A 24913-nucleotide genomic window follows, 5' to 3' on the forward strand; every position below is an offset into this window, starting at 1 on the left:
TGAAGCTAGGACTCACTTCTTGTTACTTTTATTTTTAGTTTCCTCGTTCTTTATCGTAGGTTGAATCCTATCTTTATTCCGTATTTTTATTTTCGCTGAAGACGGATTTTATTTATAAAGCCAAAATATTCAACCAGTTTTCTTCAGCAGTTCACTGTCTTAAAAAAGTCCTCACTGCATTATCTTCTTTATCATTATATATACTACTACTACTACTACCAACAACTAACTGCATCACCAAGCTGCCTGAGGTCAACACAGCTCCACACGCTCCTACTCCATCCTAATCTCTTTAAAGCATGCCTCTTTACACCCTCCCAGGAAGTTCCCATTTCCCTAAGATTTGTCCTTACGATATCCTCCCACCTAATTTGGGGACGACCTGCTTTTCGTTTGCTCCTAGACAGTTGGCAGACAAGAATAATCTTCGGTAGTCTGTCATCCTTCATCCGCAGAACGTGCACTACCCATCTCAACCTTTCTCTCATTATAGCCCTAGAAAGCGCATGATAGCATTATAGCCCTAGCCCATCGTTTATATAAGAATAGATTAAAAACAGCTTATGAATACAAGGAAATATTGGACTTGTCACGTTTTACTAAAAAAAAAAACAAAAAAAAAAAACAACACCTTTTCATTCGTATTTTTGGGTTAAATTTTAGAGCTAACAATTTCGGTATTATTCTAGGGGTTAACCAGGTCTAAAGAAAACATATTTAGTACATAAAAGTATTGCCATTAAATTCTTTATTTTATGTTTTTCCAAATACTATGGTCGCTTTTCTGACAATGGACCCGCCTCTCAACCCCCTGATGGTCCCACATATTGCCCTAATCCGGGTTGCAGCGGTAGCTAGCAACCTAGTAAGAGACGATCACACCCCATAGTAAAAAATGAAATAGGTCATAACTCCTAAGTGTAGAATCAGTTAAAAAAAAGTACACTATTAGAACCGCCTTATCCGAAACCCCTATATAGGAAACTTATAGTTCTTTGGCTTGAACAACACGGGAAATATACTGGATTGAAAATCTAGAAAAGTGGCTGTCTTCACGATATTCTGTATATACGACATTTTTTTTTCTTCTTATTTTTCTCAGATACCGGGGCACTAAAACATCATAGAGAGCTATTTAATGGCTCACTTTAAAGGAAATTGATGGGGTTACAAGCTATGATGCTACAAGCTAATATCACAATATATTCAATAAATACATGAAATGGATAAAAGAGATAAAAAACTCGTCTCTGAGACAAAAACTAATGACGCCAATAGGCACCAGAGTACCTACTACCTAGTTCGGAAACGGAAATTTCCAAACTAGGTACTAGGTACTCTGATGTAGTTTTTTTATATTAGAATCGTTACCGTAGACAACTTGATTTTTTTTTTGAAACGAATTGAAAACAACTAAAAGAGAAAAAAGGATAATTTTTCCCTTTTATCATTATTTATCGGAGGAATACCAAGGTAGAAAATTGTTTGGTATGACAACAATTAGTAAATGTTTTAATAAATGCCATTCATTGCAACAAGCGGGAATGAACCACAGTACCGGATGTTTCCAAGCGTGGCTTTATCCACAAGGCTGTCACAAGGTAATATTAAAATATATTCAATTAATACATGGAATGGATTAGAGATATAGATAGCTCGTTTCTGGGACAAAAACTCATGACGCTACCATAGTACCTAGTACCTAGTTCGGAAATTTCTGTCTCAGAACTAGGTTCTGTTTACGAACTCGTTTTTTGTATTGCAACGGTTACCGTAGACAGGCTTGAAAAAAAAATTTGACTGGAATTACAATTTCATTTCATTCCTTGCAACAGGAGGGATTGAACCTCAGTCCCAGATGTCTCCAAGCATGGGTTTATCCACTACGCTGTCACAAGGTAATATTGTAATATGTTCAATCAATACATGAAATGGATAAGAGACATAAATAGCTCGTCTCTGAGACAAAAAGTAATGACGCCAGTAGGTACCACAGTACCTAGTACTTAGTTCGGAAACTTTCAAACTAGAATAAATAAATAAAAAACGGAGGCAAAAATAACAAAAAAACAGAAATAAAACACAAATAATTATCGACTTTACGTTAAAGTGACTAAATTATCTACGAAGAAAGAAAAAAAAAACTAGAAACTTGAACTATCATTAAGACACTGGAAGTATCGATCTACCTCACCACATAACACAGAGAATTTAGCGAAAAGTCCGATTTTTTCTTACACCGGTCTTCAAACCAGGGGTGGGGGATGGGATGCATTGTCAGAAAAGAAACCGTAATATTTGGAAAGATCACAAAATAAGGAATCTACTAGTATTTTTCTTATCTAATTAGCGTTAAAATAAGAAGTTTTTTCCTCATAGAAACAAAGTGGCTGATTAATTCATGAATCCCAAATTTTATTACCATCTATTGGATTTTGTCTCCCTATTTTTCTAGCGCATTTTCCAGAAAAAAAACTTAGCTAAAAGATAATTAGAAGAAAACTTCACATAGTTGTTTCTAGCGTTTCTCACCATTTACTTCATTGAGATATCATTCGTGAAATGAACAAACCATCGATTTTCTATAAAATCTGTAAGTGCGTGCTTGCCCGTTTTTCAAACTTTCTCTTTACTTTTTTATTTCAAAAACTAAAATGGACGACTCTATTAAAACCGGGTTTTAAAAAATGAACTAAGGATTGTTCCTGCATGTCGCCCGACGTTTTGAGTAGCAGTAGCTTTTTAAAGTTTTTATTAACGAAATTTTGGGGTTCTGAATTTCTTTTTTCAAAAATCTACTTCGACAGCTTAAGAGTTATTTCCAGTCCAACTTTGTGTACTGAATCAAGAAAAAATCTTTTTTTTTTGCTTTAGACCATTATTTTTGCAAAATGATTCTTGGAAAATCTTATTTCAAACATCAAAAATTCAACCAGGACAATTTTATATATATATATATATATATATATATATATATATGTATATATATATATATATATATATATATATATATATATATATATATATATATATATATATATATATATATATATATATTTTGACAACAAACACACAAAGAAGAGCAGGAGGGGGTGATTGCTAACCCCCCCCCACCACACCAAAAAGTGTAATGATGGTGTTACTTTTTTTTTTTTTTTTTTAAGAACCAGAATTTATGTTCACGTGCCATACAAGATAAAATTTTAAAAGAACAAAGTCAATATTTTTCATATATAAGTTAAAAATATACCGAAAAAGAAGTTTTTCAACGAAAAGTAAAGATCCGGCATGGTCAAACTCAAAATGACCTGAATTTACAATTAAAATATAAACGATACCTAAATAAAAAAAAAATAAAATGAAAAATCATAGCAACAAACAGATAACAGGTAGTAATATAAATGAATAAATAAATCTTCAAACGAGTAAAAATTAAATTAAATATTCAGGTCTAATTTAAAACGGACAAAAATCACTTCAAACAGGAATTTTGCTACTGCACCCTTCCCTCTCCTCTAACTGTAAAAGTCTTAAGCCTACTGCGCCATTTGCATTTCATTGAAGACTATGCGTCTTGAGCAGTCCTTGGAACGAAATTATAAAATTAACCTAAATATCCGATATTTAATGCTATCAATTCCTGAAAAAACAGCAATTAAAGATTTTATTTAACTGTATATTTTAGTGTTGTAAATATAAAAGCAAATATTTATATTATAATTTGTTTTTAGTAAAGCGCAAGTTACGTAGTCTCAACAGTTGAATTTCGAAGTTCAGCATCCGATCAACATTTCTTTAAAGTAGTCACGAGCAATTGCCGCAGTTGTAAGAAGCCGAAACAGTAATAGTTGTGGCGCTGTCAGTTTCAAGTTAATACCCTTACCCGTTCCTAAGATATTGCAGAAACGCCTTTCAAATAACAGGAATGCAGATAGTTTCTTTTGATTTAGCTCAATACACCCCTCAACATTTCCCGAAATTTTACCTCAGTACCCTTAGCATTTTCAAACACACCCAGGATCCAACACCCCCCCCCCCCCATTTCCCAAATATAAATCCTCCATGTAAAAAAATGGACACATTGCATGATTTAAATTGCTTGACCCGGAGGCTGTGGCCATAACAGACTATAGCTACGGGGGTAGTATGAAAACAACAAATTTTAGGATACTAAAGTGCAAACACGTTTTACGGGGGGGGGGGGTCTTATATACAATTAATTGCACTGTTTGAAAATATCTTTCAAGATACCCAATATGCTAACTACAAAAAAATATTTTATACGGTAATAACTTATGGTAATTATTTGTTAATTGTATGGTAATTATTTTTTTCCCTCTAATTGAGTATTTTGCCGTGTCTGCGCTGCCCCAATTGGATGATTTGAACCAACTGAACATTACTATAATATTAGTTCCTATTTTGTCTTCATAATTGTTAATTTAATTCAATTTTGGGTTCTCACATCCATTAGACTTGAGCTACGTACCTGGAATCCATAACAAATTTTCTATTCCACACTACTTCAGCCATATGGCTCCATTCATAAACACAAATCATTCCATTTTCGAGTCCCAAAGCAATAATGTACTTTCCAGTTATGGGAGCAAATGCCACAGAAGTAACAGACTCCTCTAACTCCAGCCCTTGGGAAATCGGCTTCCATGTAGTATCTGTACTGACTCCCCATACTTTCACTGTTTTGTCACGAGATCCGGTGACAAAATACAAAGAGTCAACAGACCAATCAGCAGACCAGATTATTCTAGTGTGGCCAAAGTCTTTAGTGGAGCTACATAGGAAACTAAAACTTTCACCTAAAAAGCAAAATAACAAATGAGTAAATCTCTGAAGCTATTTCAAACAGTTCTGGTTCTAGCAACTTGGATCGGGTAACTAATTTTTTTTTTTTTTACTCCAGGGGTACAATTTGAAAATTGTTGTTGATAATTCTAACACTTAAAAAGCTACGTTACTGACCAGGGTTAGCCCCGTAGCACTATTTCTATGAAAAAAGGACTTCTAAGAAAAAAAGAGGCACAGATATTTAGACAGACTAAATATACAAAACCTTGTGACAAAAGATTTTGATTCTTCGCTCACAAAAATAAGTCACAAATGTAAATAAATGAGATTAAAGCACAATATTTGCTACTAAATCAGAGGCACGCCATAGTAAAGGCCATACGGTTCAAATGTTTTATTATTATTTTTTTCTTTTTCCCCAGTGGCACTTCATATGGAAGGGGTCGTCGTAAAAACTTCAAAGGGGGCTCATTCGATTGGAAATCGAGAGTTCTAGTGGCCTTTTTATTAGTCAAAAGTGATTGGAGGGCCCCCCACGCCCATAATTTCCCCAAACACATCCAATCAAAATTTTGAGATAGCCAGTTTGTTCAGCGTAGTCGATTTCCAGATAGAAAATATGTTTTTGAGGAGGTCACTCCCCCACAAACCTCAGGGCAAGGGTTTTAAGCTATGCCCTGGAGGCATATAAGGTTTTTAAAGAAGACGTTGTCGTAGAAACTTGAAAAAAGGCTAATTCGATTGGAAAGTCAAAGGGCTAGTGCCCTTTTTAACAGTCAAAAGTGATTGGAGGGAAACTAGCCCCCCCCCACGCCCATCATTTTCCCAAACACATCCAATCAAAATTTTGAGATAGTCGTTTTGTTCGGTGTAGCTTACGTCCGGAGAGAGATTGTGTTTGTCAGGAGGACAATCCCCAACAACCCTCTGGGCAAGGGTTTTAAGTTATATCCTTAGCGCATATAAGGCTTGTAGTGAAGGTGGTGTCGTAAGAACTTCAAAAAGGCTAATTCCATTGTAAATACAAAGGGCTAGTGCCCTTTCTAATAGTCGAAAGTGATTGGAGGGCAACTAGCCCCCACCACGCCCATTATTCCCCCAAACACATCCAATCAAAATTTTGAGATAGCCATTTTGTTCAGCATAGTTTATTTCCAGATAGCACGACCCTCAAGGCAAGGGTTTTAAGTTATACCCTGGGGCATATAAGGTTTTTATAGAATGCGTTGTCGTAGAAACTTCAAAAAAGACTCTTTCGATTGAAAACTCAAAGGGCTAGTGCCCTTTTTAATAGTCGAAAGTAATTTGAGGGCAACTAACCCCCCTCTCACGCCCACCTTTTCCTCAAACACATCCAATCAAAATTTTGAGACAACCATTTTATTAAACGTAGTTTTAAGTTCTGGAAATTAGGTCTTTGAGGATGACAACTCCCCCGCAGCCCTCAGGGCAATAGTTGTAAGTTATGCCCTGGGGGCATATAAGGTTCTGTATAGACAACGTTGTCGTAGAAACTTCAGAAAGGGCTCATTCGATTGGAAATTTAAATGGCTAGTTTCCTTTTTAATAGCCGAAAGTTATTCTAAGGCAACTGACACCCCTTCCATGCCCAACATTTCCCCCAAACACGTCCAATAAAAACTTTAATATAGCAATTTTGTTCAACGTAGTTGAAATTTCCGGAAATTTTCTGTTTGAGCAGGACATCCCCCCTACAATCTTTAGGGGTAAGGGTTATAAGTAATGCACTGGGGGCATATATGGTTCTTATAGAAGCAATGGTCAAAAAGACTTCAGAGAGGGCTCATTTCATTGGAAGTGGAAAGTTCTAGTCCACTTTTTAGGCATCAAAAGATATTAGAGGGTAGCCTGCTCCACCCCCCCCCCCACCCCAAATTCATTCAATAAAAATTTTAAGATAGCTATTTTGTTGCAAATAGTTCAAAGATGATATAACAAAAATTCCAATGTCGACACAACCCACAAGAGCCCGGGGGCAGGCGTTGTAAGTTATGCCCTAGGGGTATATATGGGTATTATGGAAGGGATGCTCGTATTAACTTCAAAGAGGGATAATTTGATTGGAAATTGAAAGTTTTAGTTTACTTTTTAAGAGTTAAAATAGATTTGAGGGCACATAGCCCCCCCCCTCCACGCCCATTTTTCCTCAAAACCCTCCGAAAATAACTTTGAGATAACTTTTTTTTAAATAGTTCAAAGACCATATAACGAAAACTCAGAGGTCAACACAGCCCCCCAGGGCCCGAGGGCAGGTGTTGTGAGTTATGCCCTGGGGGAATATATGGTTCTTATTGAAGGAATGCTCGTAAAAAATTCAGAGAAGGCTCATTTGATTGGAAATTGAAAGTTCTAGTTAAGTTTTTTAGAGCCAAAGAGACTGGAGGGCAACTAACCCCCCCCCCCGCCCCTTTTTCCCCAAATACATCCAACAAAAGTTTTGAGATAGACAATAAGTTAAAAATTGCTCCAAAATCAGATAACAAAAATTCAGGTGTCATTACAACCCCCCCGGGCCCTGTAGTAGATGTTGTAAGTTATGCCCTGGGGCATATATTGTTCGTATGAAAGGGATGCTCGTATTAACTTCAGAGAGGGCTCATGTGATTGGATATTCAAATTTCGAGCTTATTTTTTAATAGTCAAAAGAGATCCGAGGGTAGCTAGCCCCCCCCCACACCTTCTTTTTCAAAACCAATCTGATGAAAATTTTGATAGACATCTTGTTAAAAAAAAATAGTTCAAAGGTCGGATAAGAAAAACTCCGGTTTCAAGACAACCCCCCACGGCACAGGGGAAGGCGTTCTAAGTTATGCCCTAAGGGCATGTATGGTTCTTATGAAAGGGATACTCGTATAAACTTCATAGAGGGCTCATTTGATTGGAAATTGAAAGTTCTAGTTCACTTTTTAAGAGTAAAAAGATATCCGAGAGCAACTAGCCCCCCCCCCACGCTCTTTTTTCCCCAAACCCGTCTACAAATTTTGAGATAGCCTGTGTTTTGGAAATTATTAAAAAATTAGAAAACAAAAACGCCCCCCAGAGCCCGGGGGATAGGCGTTGTAAGTCTTGTCCTGGGGGCGTATATGGTTCTTATGAAAGGGATGCTCGTATAAACTTCAGAGGGGGCTCATTTGATTGGAAACTGAAAGTTCTAGTTCAATTTTTAAGTCAAAAGATATCCGAGGGCAACTAGCACCCCCACACACCCGTTTTTACCCAAGCCCATCCGATAAAATTTATAATAGCCATTTCATTAAAAATAGTTCAAAGGTCAGATAAGAAAAATTGCTGTGTCGACGGAACCCGCCAGGGCCCGGAGGCAGGCGTTAGGAGTAATGCTCTTGGGGCATATATAGTTCTTATGGAAGGGATGGTCGTATAAACTTCGGAGTGGGCTCATTTGATTTAAAATTGAAAGTTCTTGTTCACTTTTTAAGAGTCAAAAGAGATCGGAGGGCAACTAGCCCCCCCACCTCCTCCACGCCCTAAATATATCAGATAAAAAATTTGAGATAGACATTTTGTTAAAAATTATTCAAAATACAGATAACGAAATCTCCGGAGTGGACACAGCCCCCCAGGGCTCAGGGGTAGGCGTTGTAAGTTTTGTCCTGGGGGCATATATGGTTGTTATGGAAGGGATGCTCGTATAAAATTCCTAGAGGGCTCATTTGATTGGAAATTGAAAGTTTTAGTTCACTTTTTAAGAGTCAAAAGTGATTGGAGGGCAGCTAGCCTCTCCCCAAACTCCATTTATTTTTTTCCCAGAGGCACTTCATATAGAAGGGGTCGTCGTATAAACTTCAAACGGGGCTCATTAAATTTGGAATCGAGAGTTCTAGTACCCTTTTTAAGAGTCAAAAGTGACCAGAGGGCAACTAGCCCTCCCCCAGGCCCTTATTCCCCTAAAACATCTGATAAAAAATATAAGTTAGCCACTTTATTAGAAATAGTTTAAAGATCATATAACAAAAACTCCTTTGTGTATGGCCATTTCGTTAAACATACTTCAAAGATCAGATAAGAAAAACTCCTGTGTTGACACCCCCCTCCCCCCAGGGCTGGGGCAGGTGATGTAAGTACTGCTTTGGGGGCATATAAGGTTCTTATGGAGGGTATGCTCGTATAAACTTCAGAGAGGGTTCTTTTGAATGGAAATTAAAAGTTGTAGTTCATTTTCTCAGAGTGAAAACAGATCAGAGGGCATCTAGCCCCTCCCACCCTCCACGCCTTTGGGTGTATCGGACGGATAAAACCATCCGATAAAAATGTCAGGTGACCATTTTGTTAAAAATAGTTCAACCATCAGAAATTAAAACTCCAGGGTCAACACAACCCCCCAGGGCCCAGGAACAGGCGTTGTAAGTTATACTCTGGGGATATATATGGTTCTTATAGAAGGGATACTCATATAAACTTCAGAGAGGGCTCATTTGATTGAAAAGAGAAAGTTCTAGTTCATTTTTAAAGAGTCAAAAGAGCCCGAAGCTTAATCTAGTTCCCCTACGCCCTTTTCCCCCCAACCCATCCAATAAAAATTTTGAGATAGTAATTTTTTTTAAAATAGTTCAAACATCAGATAATAAAAACTCTGAGGTTGACACAAACCCATTTTTTCACTTTGATATTGTTACTTTGATATTAGTTTTGTTACTCTGATGAATATTTGATTTTTTTTTAAGTTTGATTTTGAAATAAGGAATTTTTAAAACTTGAAATTTTCCGCAATCAAAAACGAACAAAAATTAATAAAAAAAAAAAACTTTCCGAAAAATAAGTTTTTCAAAGAAAAGTAAAGGCCATTTTAAACTTAAGATCAGCAGAAACAAATAACTTTTAAAATTCAAACTCAAAACGACCAGAAATTACTATTAAAGAATAAATGAAACACAAAGCAAACAGAAATTAAATAAACAATCATAGCAAAAACATACAACAAGTAATAATATAAATGAATAAATAGATCTTAGAGCGAGTAATGCTTACATTGAATATGAATATCAAGCTTAAAACGAAAAAAAAATATTTTCCTATTGAAGTATAAATGAAATTTAAAACGAACAAAAATTAAATAAACAATCAATGCAAACAAACATACAATAGATATTAGTCTAAATTAATAAATAAATCTCAAAACGAGTGAAACTTAAATTTAATATGCAAATCAAGCTTGAAACGAACAAATATCATCACAAACAAGAGTTTGGGTATCCTCCTTCTCTCACTATCAAACAGTTCGTAGTAACGAACTGCAAGTAAGGAGCGACCCGGCTCAATGGTAACCGAAACTCTAGAAAACGGTATTTTGATATAAATAGATACATCAAAAGGATTAGATTTTAATCCTGATTTCAAATATTTAAGTTTCATCAAGTTTAGTCCTACCCATCAAAAGTTAAGTGCCTGAGAAAATTTGGCTGATTTTCGAAAAAAGGGGGAAAGACCCCCTAAAAGTTATAGAACCTTAATAAAAATCACACCATCATATTCAGCGTATAAGATAACCCTACTGTAGAGGTTTCAAGCTCTTATCTACAAAAATGTGGAATTTTGCATTTTTTGCCAGAAGAAAGATAACGGAAGTATACAGACGTTTTCAGGGGAGATTTTTTAAGGTAGTGGGGGGGGGGGGGCCGGGGGTTATGTGGGAGGATCTTTCCACGAAGGAATTTTTCATGGGGGGAAGGGAAATTGCTATAAAGGGGACGCCGGACTTCCCAGCATTATTTAAAAAAAGATCAGAAATTAAATATAAAAAAACAAGTTTTTCAGCTGTAACAGCAGCAACATCAAAACTTTAAACGAACAGAAAATATTACATATATGATTGGGTTCACCCCCTAGTCAATATCTCGCTCTTTAAGCCAAAGATTTTTTAAAATCTTTTAATTTTTTAACCTGGCAAATGTGCTTGAATTTATTTGGTGAACTGTGGTTGTGATCTCGGACGGACAACACGGTCCCTTTTTTTCCTGGATAAAATCATTTTCCCTTGAATTCCCTTGAATGAACAAGGTTGAAACAAGAAAGGGTTTTTTTGCTTAACAGAGCTGCTAAAAGCGTATTTTGTAACTATACAATTGTGTAACTACACAACTGGGACTGTATAACAAGTAAAATAAAACTATATTATTAATCCCTTTCTTATTTAGATTCATTAAGATGAATATTCAAACGATATCCAAGACAATTCACCAAGATGAGATTAACGATATCCAAGAGAAGGAAATTCTTAAGGACAAAGACGTAAACCTAAAAACTATAGTCATTTTTGTTCTTATTAGTGATAAGTGTTCTTATTGTAGTAGTAGTTGTATAGTAGTATTTATTCTAATTAACGGCCTTTGTGATTAAGCGGTCATTTTTAAAGAATTGGAACAAAACCTGAACTTTAGCTTAAAGAGCAAGGTATTGACTAGGGAGCGAACCCCTAATGTACGTATTAAATATATATGAATATGGAATATCGTTATACAAGTTAATTCTTAACTTATGTATATTTATTACTAATAAAAACGTTCGTAAATAAAATTAAACAAGTTTCGAGAAAGCCATTTAACCAAATAAAAGTAAATTAATATGTAAATTTTGTTTTAATTATTCATGTACGGTGAGCCAAGATCAAGACCTGCATTTATTCAAAAACGTTCAAAAATTAAATAAAAAAGAAAACAAGTTTTTTTAACTGAAAGTAAGGAACGACGTTAAAACTTAAAACGAACAAATTATTCCTTATATGAAAGGGGCTGTCCCCTCCTTATCACCTCACTCTTTACGCTAAAGTTTGACTTTCTCACAACTCTATTTCTTAAATAATAAAAAACTTTAGCGTAAAGAGCGAGGCGCTAAGGAGGGGACAGCCCCTTTCATATAAGGAATAATTTCTGTTCGTTTTAAGTTTTAACGTCGTTCCTTACTTTCAGTTAAAAAAAACTTGTTTTTTTTATTTAATAAAAGTCTAAAACCTACTGCGTCATTGGCGCTTTAATGAAAACTATATGCGTCTTGAACAGTCTTGGAAAGTATAAACAAAATCAAATTGAATATTTGATGTATAATGATATTAATTGTTGAAAGATCCATTAGTTCAAGAATTTATTTCACTGTAGTTGTATTTTTATTTTCAATATTGTAAGAACGGGAAAAGAAAATATTTGTAATATAATCCGTTTTCAGTTAAGCGCCAATGACGCAGTAGGCTTTGGTTTTTATTTACAGTTAGGAAAGGAGGCAGTATCCAAACAGTTGTTTGTAGGGAAACTATATTTGTCTTTAACAACTTTAAAAAGAGCTAATCAATGAAACTGAATATTTGATCTATAATGATATTAATTGCTAAAAGCTCATCAGTTCAAAATGTTACTATAATTTTAATGTTTATTTTCAATATTAAGTACAAAGAAAATATTTGTCATAAAATTGGTTTCAGCAAAGCGCCAATGACGCAGTAGGTTTTAGACTTTTACAGTGAGAGAAGGAGGTGATACCCAATCTCTTGTTTGTAGTGATTTTTGTTCGTTTCAAGCTTGATTTGCATATTTAATTTAAGTTTCACTCGTTTTAAGATTTATTTATTAATTTACATTAATATCTATTGTATGTTTGTTTGCATTGATTGTTAGTTTAATTTCTGTTCGTTTTAAGTTTCATTTATGCTTCAATAGGAAAATATTTTTTTTTGTTTTAAGCTTGATTTCCATATTAAATCTAAGCATTACTCGCTTTAAGATCTATTTATTCATTTATATTATTACTTGTTGTATGTTTTTGCTATGATTGTTTATTTGATTTCTGTTCGTTTTGGGTTTCATTTATTCTTTAATAGTAATTTTTGGTCGTTTTGAGTTTGAATTTTTAAAGGTATTTGTATCTGCTGAGCTGAAGTGTAAAATAGCCTTTACTTTTCTTTGAAAAGCTTATTTTTCAGAAAGTTTTTTTTTGTAATTAATTATAGGCAAGCAGTCACTTTTTTTCTCTCTGAAAGATAATAATTAATGCACGAAACCCTAAATTTTTCCACGCTTCTCGCCGGGGGGTGGGGGCTCACTTTTCATTTTCGCTTCGTCAAACCATGTTCCAACATAAATTATACAAGGAGCGACAATCAAAACGTAAATGAATTGCACATGTAAATGTACCACTCTCTCATACATGCTAGCCTATGCAAAATTGGGATATTGCTGGCATATTTAGTTTTTATAAGTGGCTTGAGTAATTATGTGTGTTAAGTAGAAAAAAAGTTTGAAATTACAATGTGATGACATCATGACAAACTAGCAATGTAATTAATTCGATAATTGCAACCATACTCCTATCCAGCGTTGCCAACGCGGTACAATTGAACCGTCTTTGGTACAATTTATAGATTCTGGTATAACACATAACATTTGGAGATTTTGAGGTACAATCCAAAACTTCTGGTACATTTCGGTATATTTTGATTGCGTTTGCTAGGTTAAGTTTTAATTTTTCAAATGTTCCTCCAGCCAGCTCTTATGGACACAAGCAAAAAAAGGGATGTTTCGTCGGGCAAAAACTCGACACGAAGAGAAATCTTCATGAATTTCAAACTAATCATTACACGAGGAAACAGCGCTTGAAATCAATTTTTTGAGCTGAAGAATTTTTTGAGGTGAAGATTTGAGCAGAAAAAAAAAATATGGTTACTTGTTTTCACTTTATTCTGTATTTTCGTCGGTTAAATAGGAGCTGACGCAGAATGCTGTAATTGTGTCATAAAAATCTTTTGTAGCATAATTTGGTCAGAAAATGGTACAATTTATCTCAAAGCATTGGCAACACTGCTTTTTTGACATTGGCAACAAAGCATTATCACTAAGAATGGTAGTGGAAGAAAAAAATCTAGCTAATAGAAAGTACGGTTCGTCAAGTGGAAAACACGATTAAAAGATATGGGGTCAAAATTGGAAGATGATTGGCACGGAATTGGAAAAATTCCATGAAGTTTTTAACTAAGGATAGATTTGTGTTCTTTTTTGTTTCCATATTAGAAACATTTATTGAAGTAAGTTTTGCATGAAAGTTCAATTAAAAAACAAAAACAAAATGTTTGACTGCATGATCTTTGCCCGATTGACTCCAAAATTCAATAGACTAAGATACAACCCAACTATTTAGAGGGCCGTGAAGGAGTTTTACGACAGGAAACCATGGAAAGCCATCGAATTCGTTTCTAATAATGTCTTGCCCTTGTATCTAGAGAGCAGGAACCAATTTACACCTACTACCCAAATTTGAAAAATTTGCTAAAAAACCCACCATAACAATTTTACCACCCATTTGTTCAAGATGGCCTTACAGCTGAAAAAAAAAACAACGAAACATTAAAAAAAAATAAATTAATATGGGGATTAAAAAAAAGAAAAAGAAATAACCGACCTAAACCGTTCTCTACCTTAAATATTTTGTCAAAATTGATGGAAAAATTAGTAAAAAAGCTAATTAATGGAAAAGAAGTTTTCAAATATTTTTTTCTGGCCCCGCCCCCTTTGTCATACCTTTTCCACACAAAACGTTCGAAATTGAATTCTGTTTTATTTATGTTGTATTTTGGAATGTGTGGTCCGTTTGGATGTCTTTTGCTCCACCATATCTTACAGCTAATCTACCGAACTTTCTTTATTTGGTTTGCTTAATAAAAATATAAAAAGCTAAAAATATAAAATATAAAGTTGACAGTCATCTTTGTAGATTCAAAATATTTCCTTCAATGGATTGAAAAGAATCAGATAGACCATTCTTGGTTTGGAACTGAAAAGTGCTCATTTGAAGAACCTTTACGTAACTAGTATTGTAGTAAAGTATCATTTCCAGTCAAAAATGCTATCAGCACATTTGCTATCAATGCTATCAGCACAATGCTATCAGCATATTTCCAGTAGCGTTGATTTTAAGTCGAATGATACTGCTGGCAATACCGACAGAAAAAAGCCTTTTAACTTCAGAGAGAATCTAAGAACTTAGCTACATTTAAATAACCATCCAGAAATTTTAATAATAGTGTTCTGTTTCAAACCAGATTCCTTAGTACGGCGGATTTAAGATTAGAATATCATTCGGTTGTCCAAAATGAAGGACTTCATTGACTGCAAAATCTTCTACATCACTCTAAAGATTTTATAATTATTATCTACATAATCCATTCAGCCCATTTTGTTCAATCATCCTCTTCTTCAAAATCATATCAGACGGTTATTATCAAAGACTAGCATCACCATCTTGATATTAATCCTGATTTAATGATTTGTCAATATACATTTTGACAAAAGGCCCTAGGGATCATTCATTAGTCCCTGGAGTTGTGTTTTATTTGTGTGTTTATATGCAATAAAGTCAAAGTCATTAATGCTATTTAGGTTTAGCGTGTTAAAATCTTAGCCAACAAAACGAAAAACGCAGCAAATTTATTATACTTCTTACCATTTCTCTTATGAAGAACCCAAGTTCTATCACGAGACACAGAGAGCAGATATTCATCAGATGGGGAAAAGCAGAGCTGTGTAATCGTAAGGTTATGTCCTTGAAGCACACCTATCTGGTTCCATGTCTCTTGGTTCCATAATATAATTCCAGCATGCTCAGCTTTGGTTGCTTTACACGCAGAAGCAAGGATTGTCCCTGAATTAAAATTATTAATTCTCAGTCAAGGCAAGATAATAGTTTATAAATGTGCAGAACAGGGTAATTAAATTCTGGTAATTAAAATCAATAAATATTACTGATTATTTGACTTGACAAACTAATTATGATATATTTAAATTGAAGGACTAAAACAAATTAGTTTCAGACAAATTTAAACCTCTTGGTTATATACCAGACAAGCATTCTCATCTTTGGTTAATAAATATTATACACAGAGGAAAGGAGTTTTAAGCTCAGACTCCCCCGACCTCCTATATTTTAACCCCCCCCCCCCCCCACTCAATAAAAACATCCTAAGCAGGTGCCTGCATTACGGACAGAAGCAAGGAATACTCCTGAATTGCAAATATTAAGTCTTAGCTAAGGCAAGAGAAAAGATTACAAAATGTACGAGACTGCTGTGTCATTTAAAATTAAGGATTTCATTGAATATTTTAGTTAGCAAATTAGATATCATAAATTTAAACTTTCTGAAAGACTAAAGAAATAAAACATGTGGTTGTAATAGAATTTTTTATGCTGATTAGCAACAGTTTTAGCAAAGATCATTCTTTAAAATTAGTTTTTTTTGTGAAATTTGGGTTCTTTAGATTATTTTTTTTTTATTTATTGGGAAAAATTTCAAGGAAAATTTTGCATGGTGATTTCAAAAATGTATCAGATACTGAGTGCCCAGGCTTTTAAAGTTTTGGTATTTTTTTTTTTTGTCTGTAACCACAAACATTCAACAAAGATCTTTAAAAATTTGTCACATAAACCTTCTAAATATTACCTAATTTCTAGATAAAAACCTTTCAAAATAATGAAAAAAATTAAAAGCCAAAATACTCAAATGTAAGTTAAAAAACAAATTAAGAAAAATTCGTTTCCCAAATCAGCAGCTATTTGACTATTTTAACGTGATTTTTGAATTCAGTAGGAAGATTTATGTAAGACCAAAGAAATTTGAGGCCGACAAATTTTGTTGCTGTGCGGTTTTTATTCATTGTAATAAAAAGGCCAGCCTTTAGGCCAGCATTTTAATTTTATTGAGGGCCCTTCGTATCAGACTTGAGGAGAGAATACATCGCTTAGCTTACAGGTTTAAGCATTTAGGAAGAACTTATTTATTAGGTTTCTATTTTCTCAGTGTTTTTTTTATCTATTTTGTCTTACCTTTTGACAGTCAAAACTAGACAGAGATAGCAAAAATATATATTTTAGTTTAATCCATAATTTAATCCATTATTTGTAATACGAAAAAAGAGAAAATTTAACAAATCTGATAAATAAATAAAATTTCATTTGCCGAAAAGGTGATTAAACGGTATACTCAGAGGTGGTTTAGGGGGGAGGGGGCAGACGTGGCACTTGCCCCGAGTATAAAAATGTTAGGGGGTGCAAATTTCAAATAAATAATCTAACGGATATAATCCTTTTGCAATTTTTGCAATTCTATTCTTATTAAAATAAAGGAGAAAGCGCAGTTTACAGTGATTATAAGCAAACTGAATCATAAATTTCCATTTTTCCCATATCTTCATCACAATTAATTGAAAACAAAAGTAGAGTAGATTTTGTTTAATTAATTTGAATGTTTTTTTGTAATATTTTTTATTCAAACCTGTTCGTATTTCACAGGATGTCGAGATAATTAATGATTTTGCGGATGCTAAAGTAAGAAAAGTCAGATTTAAATAAATGGAAATTTTTGTTCATAAATAAAAATTCTGCTAAAATTTTTAGGAGACCGGAGAGGGTGGGGGGGGGGGGGGCTAATCAATATTTTCCCCGGGCGCAAGAGGAACCAGAACCGCCACTAGGCATACTGAAAGGTGACTGAATGAAAGTATAAAATTCTGTTGTTCCTTATTACCCGAAATGAAGATAATAAGCTGCCACTTATTACCTGAAATGGCATATTCAGGTAATAAGAGTCAAAATTTCAGGTGGACTTGGAATGATCCGAAAATTAAAGCGATTATTTTCTTTTCCTATCCCCCGTCTTTTATATTTCTTTCTTATTTACCCCTATATGTGTTACTGTTCGTCTGTGTGGATGTTTACATTTCCTTTTATAATTGCTTCTATTCACCATCTTCATAAGAAAGAATTCTCCAGTCAACTACACACACTCCTGTGATCTCCTAAAGATGAAGAATATTTATGTTATACCTTCGTTGAAATGTCAATACTTCTATGGAGATCTCCCATGTTGTTTTTCTGGACTACTTAAACTAATAAGGGATCCATATCCCTTATTAGTTTAATATCCCTTGTGTATAATCCATACACAGCATAACATAAATATATATGTGAACAGTAGCGAAATATCCTATACTCTCAACTAAAGAATTTTGAAACAGATCAATCAAGACCTTTCTTCATGACTCCGCCTCTTCGCGCACGCGCAATGACAAATGTTTAGCGCATTAAGACGGGAATGATCTGATCGAATGCCAAGTCGCAACTGAAACTATTGCTCTGACGTACTGGGAACTTCCCATTCAGTGCGCTATGATCTGTGTCATTTTTGAAGAAACTTTTCGCTACTGTTCGTATATATATTTATGCTGTGGTACACAGTTCGCAACAGAGAGGATGTAATGATTCCGGCTACTCTCTCGGTCCATCCAGATTTCGGTCTGGCCGTGACTGTGGGGCGTGCTTGGAACTTAGTTCCTTTTTTTTATTAAGGGTAAATGTTAAATCAATTTTTGTTGTTTTAGGATTTTTTATATTTTTGGGGTGTTGTTTTGTTAGCGTTGGCTCCTCATTGACGTAGAAATTTTTTTTTAATTTGTTTTTGAATTTCGGGTGATGATTTTCCTGGGGACGTGTTGGTGAGTTGATTTCTTATTCCTTATCAATTTATATTTTGACGTTGTTTAGTTTGAATATACCCAGTTATATTGAAATCCCATCTTGCCTAAGACTCTAGGCAGGCATGCCTTTCCAAAAACTAACCTGACAAGTATGTGTCCAATAAGAGAGTCATGCATACTCCTGTCATTTACCCGTGCCCCAACCATTTAAACATTTGCCTCTCAATTACTTGGACTATCTGTCTTGACTTTTCTCTGTCCTACAGTTACCCAGCTTCTTGATGCAACCTATACAACCTATTGTGAAATACTTGATAACTTCAATTCAGCGATAACAGTATCTCAAATTTAACAAATTATTACTAGTGGCGGGAAACCATGGATATATTTACAAAAGCTAAAATAAGCTATTTGTTTCTATTTTTTATCCACAGTCGAAAATAAGTCCCAAACACAGGAAGGCAGGAAATAAAATAATAATAAAAAACATGTCTTATTACAACCTTGGGTGTAACTCTGCTTGGGTATAACTTGGGTATATTCTTTATACGAAGGTTGGACAGTGCATAGTCTAGACACATGTATGGTATTATATTTAAGGGGAGGGGACGCAGAGCATTTGTATAATGGACAAGGGGGATTCGAAAAATTTGAGAAAAAGAGCAATTATATTTTGAAAAAAATAGACAATTTAAACAATTAGTGTGAAAATAAGCCGACTTGAGTAGCCTACCTTTTTCGATTGATGGGATTGATCAGTAGCAGATAGATAAGCGTGGAGGGGAAAAGCTAGGTCCCCAGTCCAAATCTCTTTCTCTTTAAACTTTCTTACGTTTGCCTGTCTTAAGCTGCCTTTCTTTAATTCTGTTTTCACGAATCCCTCCCCTTGAATTTATTCATATTAAAAAAAAATATGTTAATCAATAAAAAGAATTAAACATAAAAGACAATAAAATCATGTACCTAATTTTGCTTACCATTGTGATTTGACGCAATAGAAAAGAGCTCAAATCCATGTCCATAGAGTTTCTGAACTTCTGGCCAAAGCGTATTTTGCAATAGGGTTTCTTCAGTTGGCGGTTCTGAAATTTGAGGTTGTTTAAAATTATTTTTCAATCAAAAACGTTTAAAATAAAAAAATTCAAAAGGAAAATTTGCTTTACAAGTTATATATAAAGATAGTATTTATAATTATAGTAAGTAACATAAGTGCAATATTCAATATTATTGTAAAAATATAATCTCATTACATAAATTGCTATGATATTTTGCAATTATGATTATACTTTAATAACTGTAATATAATTATACTTATAACTGCAAGTTGAAAATAACATGTTATATACAATACAATTAATAAAATCGTGTATTATTAAATTTAAAACTTACTGTTTAGAATTAAAACAGCGTGTTTCCATTTGGGTGCTTTAAAATTAATTTGCCTTTAGAACTATCTATCGGTATTTGGATACGATAAGTAGCCTACTATAATTAAAAAATTAAAAGTTCGAGTTAAATTTCAATTTAATATATAGCTGACAGAAGAGCCTAACCAACCACATAATGGAATATAAATAGACTCTAGAAAGAATCACAATCGATCCAGAGGCGGTTTTACGGAGAGGGGGAGAGGGGGCACTTGCCCGTGACGCATAAATTTTAGGGGCGCAAAATTTCAAATAAACAATCTAACGGTTATAATCATTTTATAATTTTTGAAAGTCTATTTTATAAAGTAAAGTAGAGGACGCAGTTAATAAATGAGAATAATTAATGAATTATTAATTAATTAATAAAATAAAAGTAAAATAACCAAATTAATTAATAATAAACAATAAATTATTAATCAATTAATAAGGTGAAAATATGTTTGTTAATTAATGAAAATCTTTTTAAAATTTGGCCTGGAAATTTGGTGGGAGACAGGGGGGGGGGCACTAATCAATATTTTGTCCAGGGGGCAAGAGATGCCAGAACCGCCACTGGATCGATCTTTTCAAAAAAACAATAAAATAAACAAGTTTTTTTTTTCAACTGAAAGTAAGGAGCAGCATCAAAACTTAAAAAGAACAGAAATGATTACTTATATGAACGGGGCTGCCCTCTCCGTAATCCCTCACTCTATAAGATAAAGTCTTTTTTTTAAAGACCATTAAAAAAAGCTTATTCTTCTAATTAAATGGCCCTTGTGTTTCAAGATTCTTTCTTAGAGAACTGGGACAAAAAGTCAAACTTCAGCGTCTACAGCGTGATATTGAGGAGAGGAAGCCCCCCTCATATAAGTAATAATTTCTGTTTGTTTTAAGTTTCGATATTGCTCCTTACTTCCAGTTGAATAAAATTTGTTTTTTTTTTATATTTAATTTCTTATCATTTTTAAAATAATGCCGGGAAATCCAGCTCCTCCCCCCCCAATGGAAAGTAAATTAACCAAATTAAAAAATAATAAACAATAAATTATTAATCAATTAATAAGTTGAAAATATGTTTGTTAATTAATGAAAATCTTTTTAAAATTTGGCCTGGAAATTTCGTGGGAGACAGGGGGGGGGGGGCACTAATCAATATTTTGTCCAGGGGGCAAGAGAGGCCAGAACCGCCACTGGATCGATCTTTTCAAAAAAAAACAACAATAAAATAAACAAGTTTTTTTTTTCAACTGAAAGTAAGGAGCAGCATCAAAACTTAAAAAGAACAGAAATGATTACTTATATGAGGGGGGCTGCCCTCTCCTCAATACCTCGCTCTTTACGATAAAGTTTTTTTTTTAAAGAACATTTAAAAAAGCTTATTATTCTAATTAAACGGCCCGTGTGTTTCAGGAGTCGTTCTAGAAGAATTGGGAGGAAAAGTAAAACTTTAACGTAAAGAGCGAGGTATTGAGGAGAGGGAAGCCCCCCTCATATAAGTAATAATTTCTGTTTGTTTTAAGTTTCGATATTGCTCCTTACTTCCAGTTGAATAAAATTTGTTTTTTTTTTATATTTAATTTCTTATCATTTTTAAAATAATGCCGGGAAATCCAGCTCCCCCCCAATGGAAATTTCCTTTCCCCCGCGGACAATCCCTCCACGGATAGTTATTCCAGCATTAAATACCTCCCTCCCCGCAAGGAAAATTTCATTCTAGCTAAAATCCCGCCCCCCGAAAAATTTCTTGCGGATGGTTCCAGGTGAAATTTTTTTCTTAGCGCACTTTCATTTGAAGATGACTTTCATTTGAAAAGATTGCTTTTAAATCATACTGGAAATCTCCTCCTCCGTGGAAAAGATTTCCCGCAAATAACCCAACCCCTAGTAGAAAGTTGCTCCCGCAGAAAATTCCCTCTGGAGAATTTATCCTGTGGAAAACTCCCCTATGGCGAATTTCACCTGTGAAAAATAACCCCTCCCACGGAAAGATGCTCTAGACAACTCCAACGGGAAAAATTTTCCCCCCGACAATTCGGTTAGGAATTCTGGCAAATTCAAAAATTCTCCCCATTGCAAGATCTCCCCTGGAAAGTTCACCCCCCGGAAAATTCCCTTTCCATGGAAAATTATCCCCGAGGAAAATCCCCCGAGCAGAAAATTCACCCCTCCCCCGGCCCGAAAAATGTATTCATACTTTCCAATAACAAATACTATACGTAAACAATAGGCAAAATTTATAATTTAAAGACCTTTCCCCAAGGACCGTGGGGGTAATTTTATCTACAAAGGCATTATTATTACTGAACAAAATGGCTATCTCAAAATTTTGATCGGATGACTTTGTTCAAATGAGCCCTTTTCCGATATTCTAGGACTATTGGTTCGAAGCGATCACCCCTAAAAAAAAAAAAAAAAAACATGCATCCGTGATCTTTCTTTTGGCAAAAAACACAAATTTCCACATTTTTACAGATGAGAACTTGAAACTTCTGCAATAGGGTTCTCAAATACGTTGAAGTGATTTTCATTAAGATCCCTTGACTTTTAGGGGTTGTTTCTCCCCTTTTTCGAAAATCAGCCAAATTTACTTAGGCGCGTTTATACACCAAAAGGCTCAAAATAACTAGGAAAATATCAAAATAATTAAAAAAAGCTGTCTTGAAGAAATTTCGAGAGAAAAGTAAAAAATCACTTTGCAAAAAAAAAACTCATTCTTGAGATCCAGAATATGTAGATTTTGTTATAATTAACTGTCAATTTTAGAGCTTCAGAAAACAAACTTCGCAGCGATGTCCTTACAGGCCAATTTTCAGCTTATAGGCAAAAATCCTGTTTCAAAATCTTGCTCTTACAATTGTGAGCCGGTGCGCCCCAATTTTCAGAACTAGCACCATCGATTATCCTAAAAACCACCCACACACTATCTGTAGCAGACATGTACCATCCCTGAAAGATCCAGACCTCTGGATGACTGACTATACGGAATCTAGTGATCTAAGTAAAAAAATGTCTACTTCTTAGGACATATTATCATGATGCTATGAATGCAGATTCACAGCGTCTTTTTTATAATACAAAATCTGAACTGCAAGTAGTTCACAATCCCAAACATAAAACAGTGTCTAAGTCTCACAGCATTTTTTTCCGAACATATAACCTCTGAGGTAAATAACTTTAGTAAGGATTTATCAGCGTGAAAATTGCTAAGAATGATTTAACTTATTTTAAAGTCTACCTCGAAGTACTTGCACTAAATATATTGCGAGGCCACACAAACATACCTAGGTCCAGGGTGGCATGGAGGAGCTTCCCAATGGGTAATTTTTCTAATGGGTAAATTTTCAATGGGAAAAATGGGTAATGTTTCCAATGGGCAGAATGGGTAAATTTTACCAATAGGTTTTCTACTTCTAAATTACCCTGAGACCAACAAAAGAAACATGAGCTCTACAACGGACACCTGGACTAACTTAGATTTTCATATTTGCATTGCCTGACAGTACTCTGTTGAAACTGAAAATTACTGAAAAACTGAAGTTAAAACTGAAAATTTCACACATGCCACTGTTCTTTTTTTTCTTTTTTTTTGTATATTTCTTTCGGATCAACCTTAAGAAGGAACGGAATTTGCTTTGAATCCCCCTATCTTTAGTTCCACCATATGATTTCTCAGTTGCATCTGAGTTTCGCCGGGCACGGGGGGGGGGAGGAGGTTAAAACTGAAAATTACATTCTCATTCCACTGTTTTTTTGTCTGTGTTTTTTTTTTCGGATCAACCTTAAGGAGGGAGGGGATTTGTTTTGTATACCCATAACCTTTATTCCACGGCATGATTGGTTAGAGTTTGATTTGCATTGCCTGACAGTACTCCGAAGTAAATTCTTCCAAAAAAAAATTCGAAAAAGAGGGGATGGGGAGAAATGAAAAGATGAAAGAAGTATATGTTTGTACTACATTTTCCTCAGATTGATCTCAGAGAAAATTCTTATTTTCCCAACACATTTTCCACTTATAAGAGGTAACGCTCTACCGTTGCTTGTAGTAAAGAGCTATGATCCTTCAATGTATTATTTATCAATTTTTCCCAGAGCCACTTCATATAGGAATGGTGGTCGTAGAAACTTAAAAGGATTTTAAATCGATCGGAAATTGAAAGTTATAGCGCCCATTTCAGGACTCAAAGGAGATCACAGGGCAACCACCCACCTCCTAGGCCCTTTTTGGCTACCCTCCCCTAAAGAGATCCGATCAAAATTTTTAGGTCAAATAATTATGCCCTCAGGGCATCCCCCCCCACAGCGCCCTGCGTCAAGGGCTGTAAGTTATGCAAATTGACCATTGTTTACGTACAGGGTTTGTTATTGGGAAGGAGGGGGGGGGAATGTTTGATCCCGGGTCTCCAAAATGACTTTGTGTTTTTAAGGTGAAACTCACAGAGAACTTTGGGGGGGAGAGGGGCTATTGAGCTAAATTGAAATACACCGTGTGCATGCAAGTTGTCACAAGGGCGCATCAGTAATATCTCAGGAGCAGCTGAGGGCGTTAAGTTGAAACTTTCAACGCATACTGAGGGGGATGCTGAAATAACCCTAAGACACTATATGCAAGTGCTACACAGTGGTGCTGCTACTATGACTACTACTACTGCTTACGGTTACAACTATAACTACTTGCAGCTACTACTACTACTTCCAAGAACTGCTACTATTCACAACTAATACTACTACTTGCGACTACTACTACTGCTTGCAACCACCACTACTACCTGCGATTGCTACGACTGCTACTTACCGACTACTACTGTTACTCACGACTACTATAACAACTTGCAACAAATACTACTACTTCGACTACTATTACTACTTGCGACTACTACTAATACTTGCTAAAACTGTTACTACTCGTGACTAGTGCAACTACTTGGGGTAACTATTACTATTTGCGAGTACTACTACTCTTTAAGACTACTACTACTACTTGTGAATAATACTACTAATTAAGTTGAGACTTTCAGGGAGTGTCGAAAGTGTCGATGTTGAACTAAATCAAAAGATACTATGATCAAATAGGTTGTCAAAAGGGTTTATCTCCAATATATCAGAAACAACTGAAACTTACAGATGACACTGAGGAGGATGTTGAACTACATCAAAGGACGCTATGTAGATCCAAGTTGTCAATATACCATATATGCGACATCTTAGTAG

The 24913-nt window shown here is 34.8% G+C and overlaps 1 protein-coding gene across 2 annotated transcripts in view; it reads right to left on the reverse strand.

Moving 5' to 3' along the window:
• Window positions 1-24913, reverse strand: part of Elp2 (elongator complex protein 2) — a 114030-nt gene that overhangs the window by 18290 nt on the left and 70827 nt on the right. For both annotated transcript variants that reach the window (XM_089099623.1, XM_089099624.1), the window contains exons 10-12: window positions 19271-19375; window positions 15268-15465; window positions 4490-4817 (exon numbers count right to left, since the gene is read on the reverse strand). In XM_089099623.1, coding sequence (XP_088955749.1) covers window positions 4490-4817; window positions 15268-15465; window positions 19271-19375 — 631 coding nt within the window. The remainder of the gene's footprint in view (window positions 1-4489; window positions 4818-15267; window positions 15466-19270; window positions 19376-24913) is intronic.

The sequence above is a fragment of the Artemia sp. Qi Xiang Cuo genome, chromosome 13 (genome assembly GCF_049724085.1).
Source record: "Artemia sp. Qi Xiang Cuo chromosome 13, ASM4972408v1, whole genome shotgun sequence".
In the NCBI taxonomy this organism is placed as follows: Eukaryota; Metazoa; Arthropoda; class Branchiopoda; order Anostraca; family Artemiidae; genus Artemia; species Artemia sp. Qi Xiang Cuo.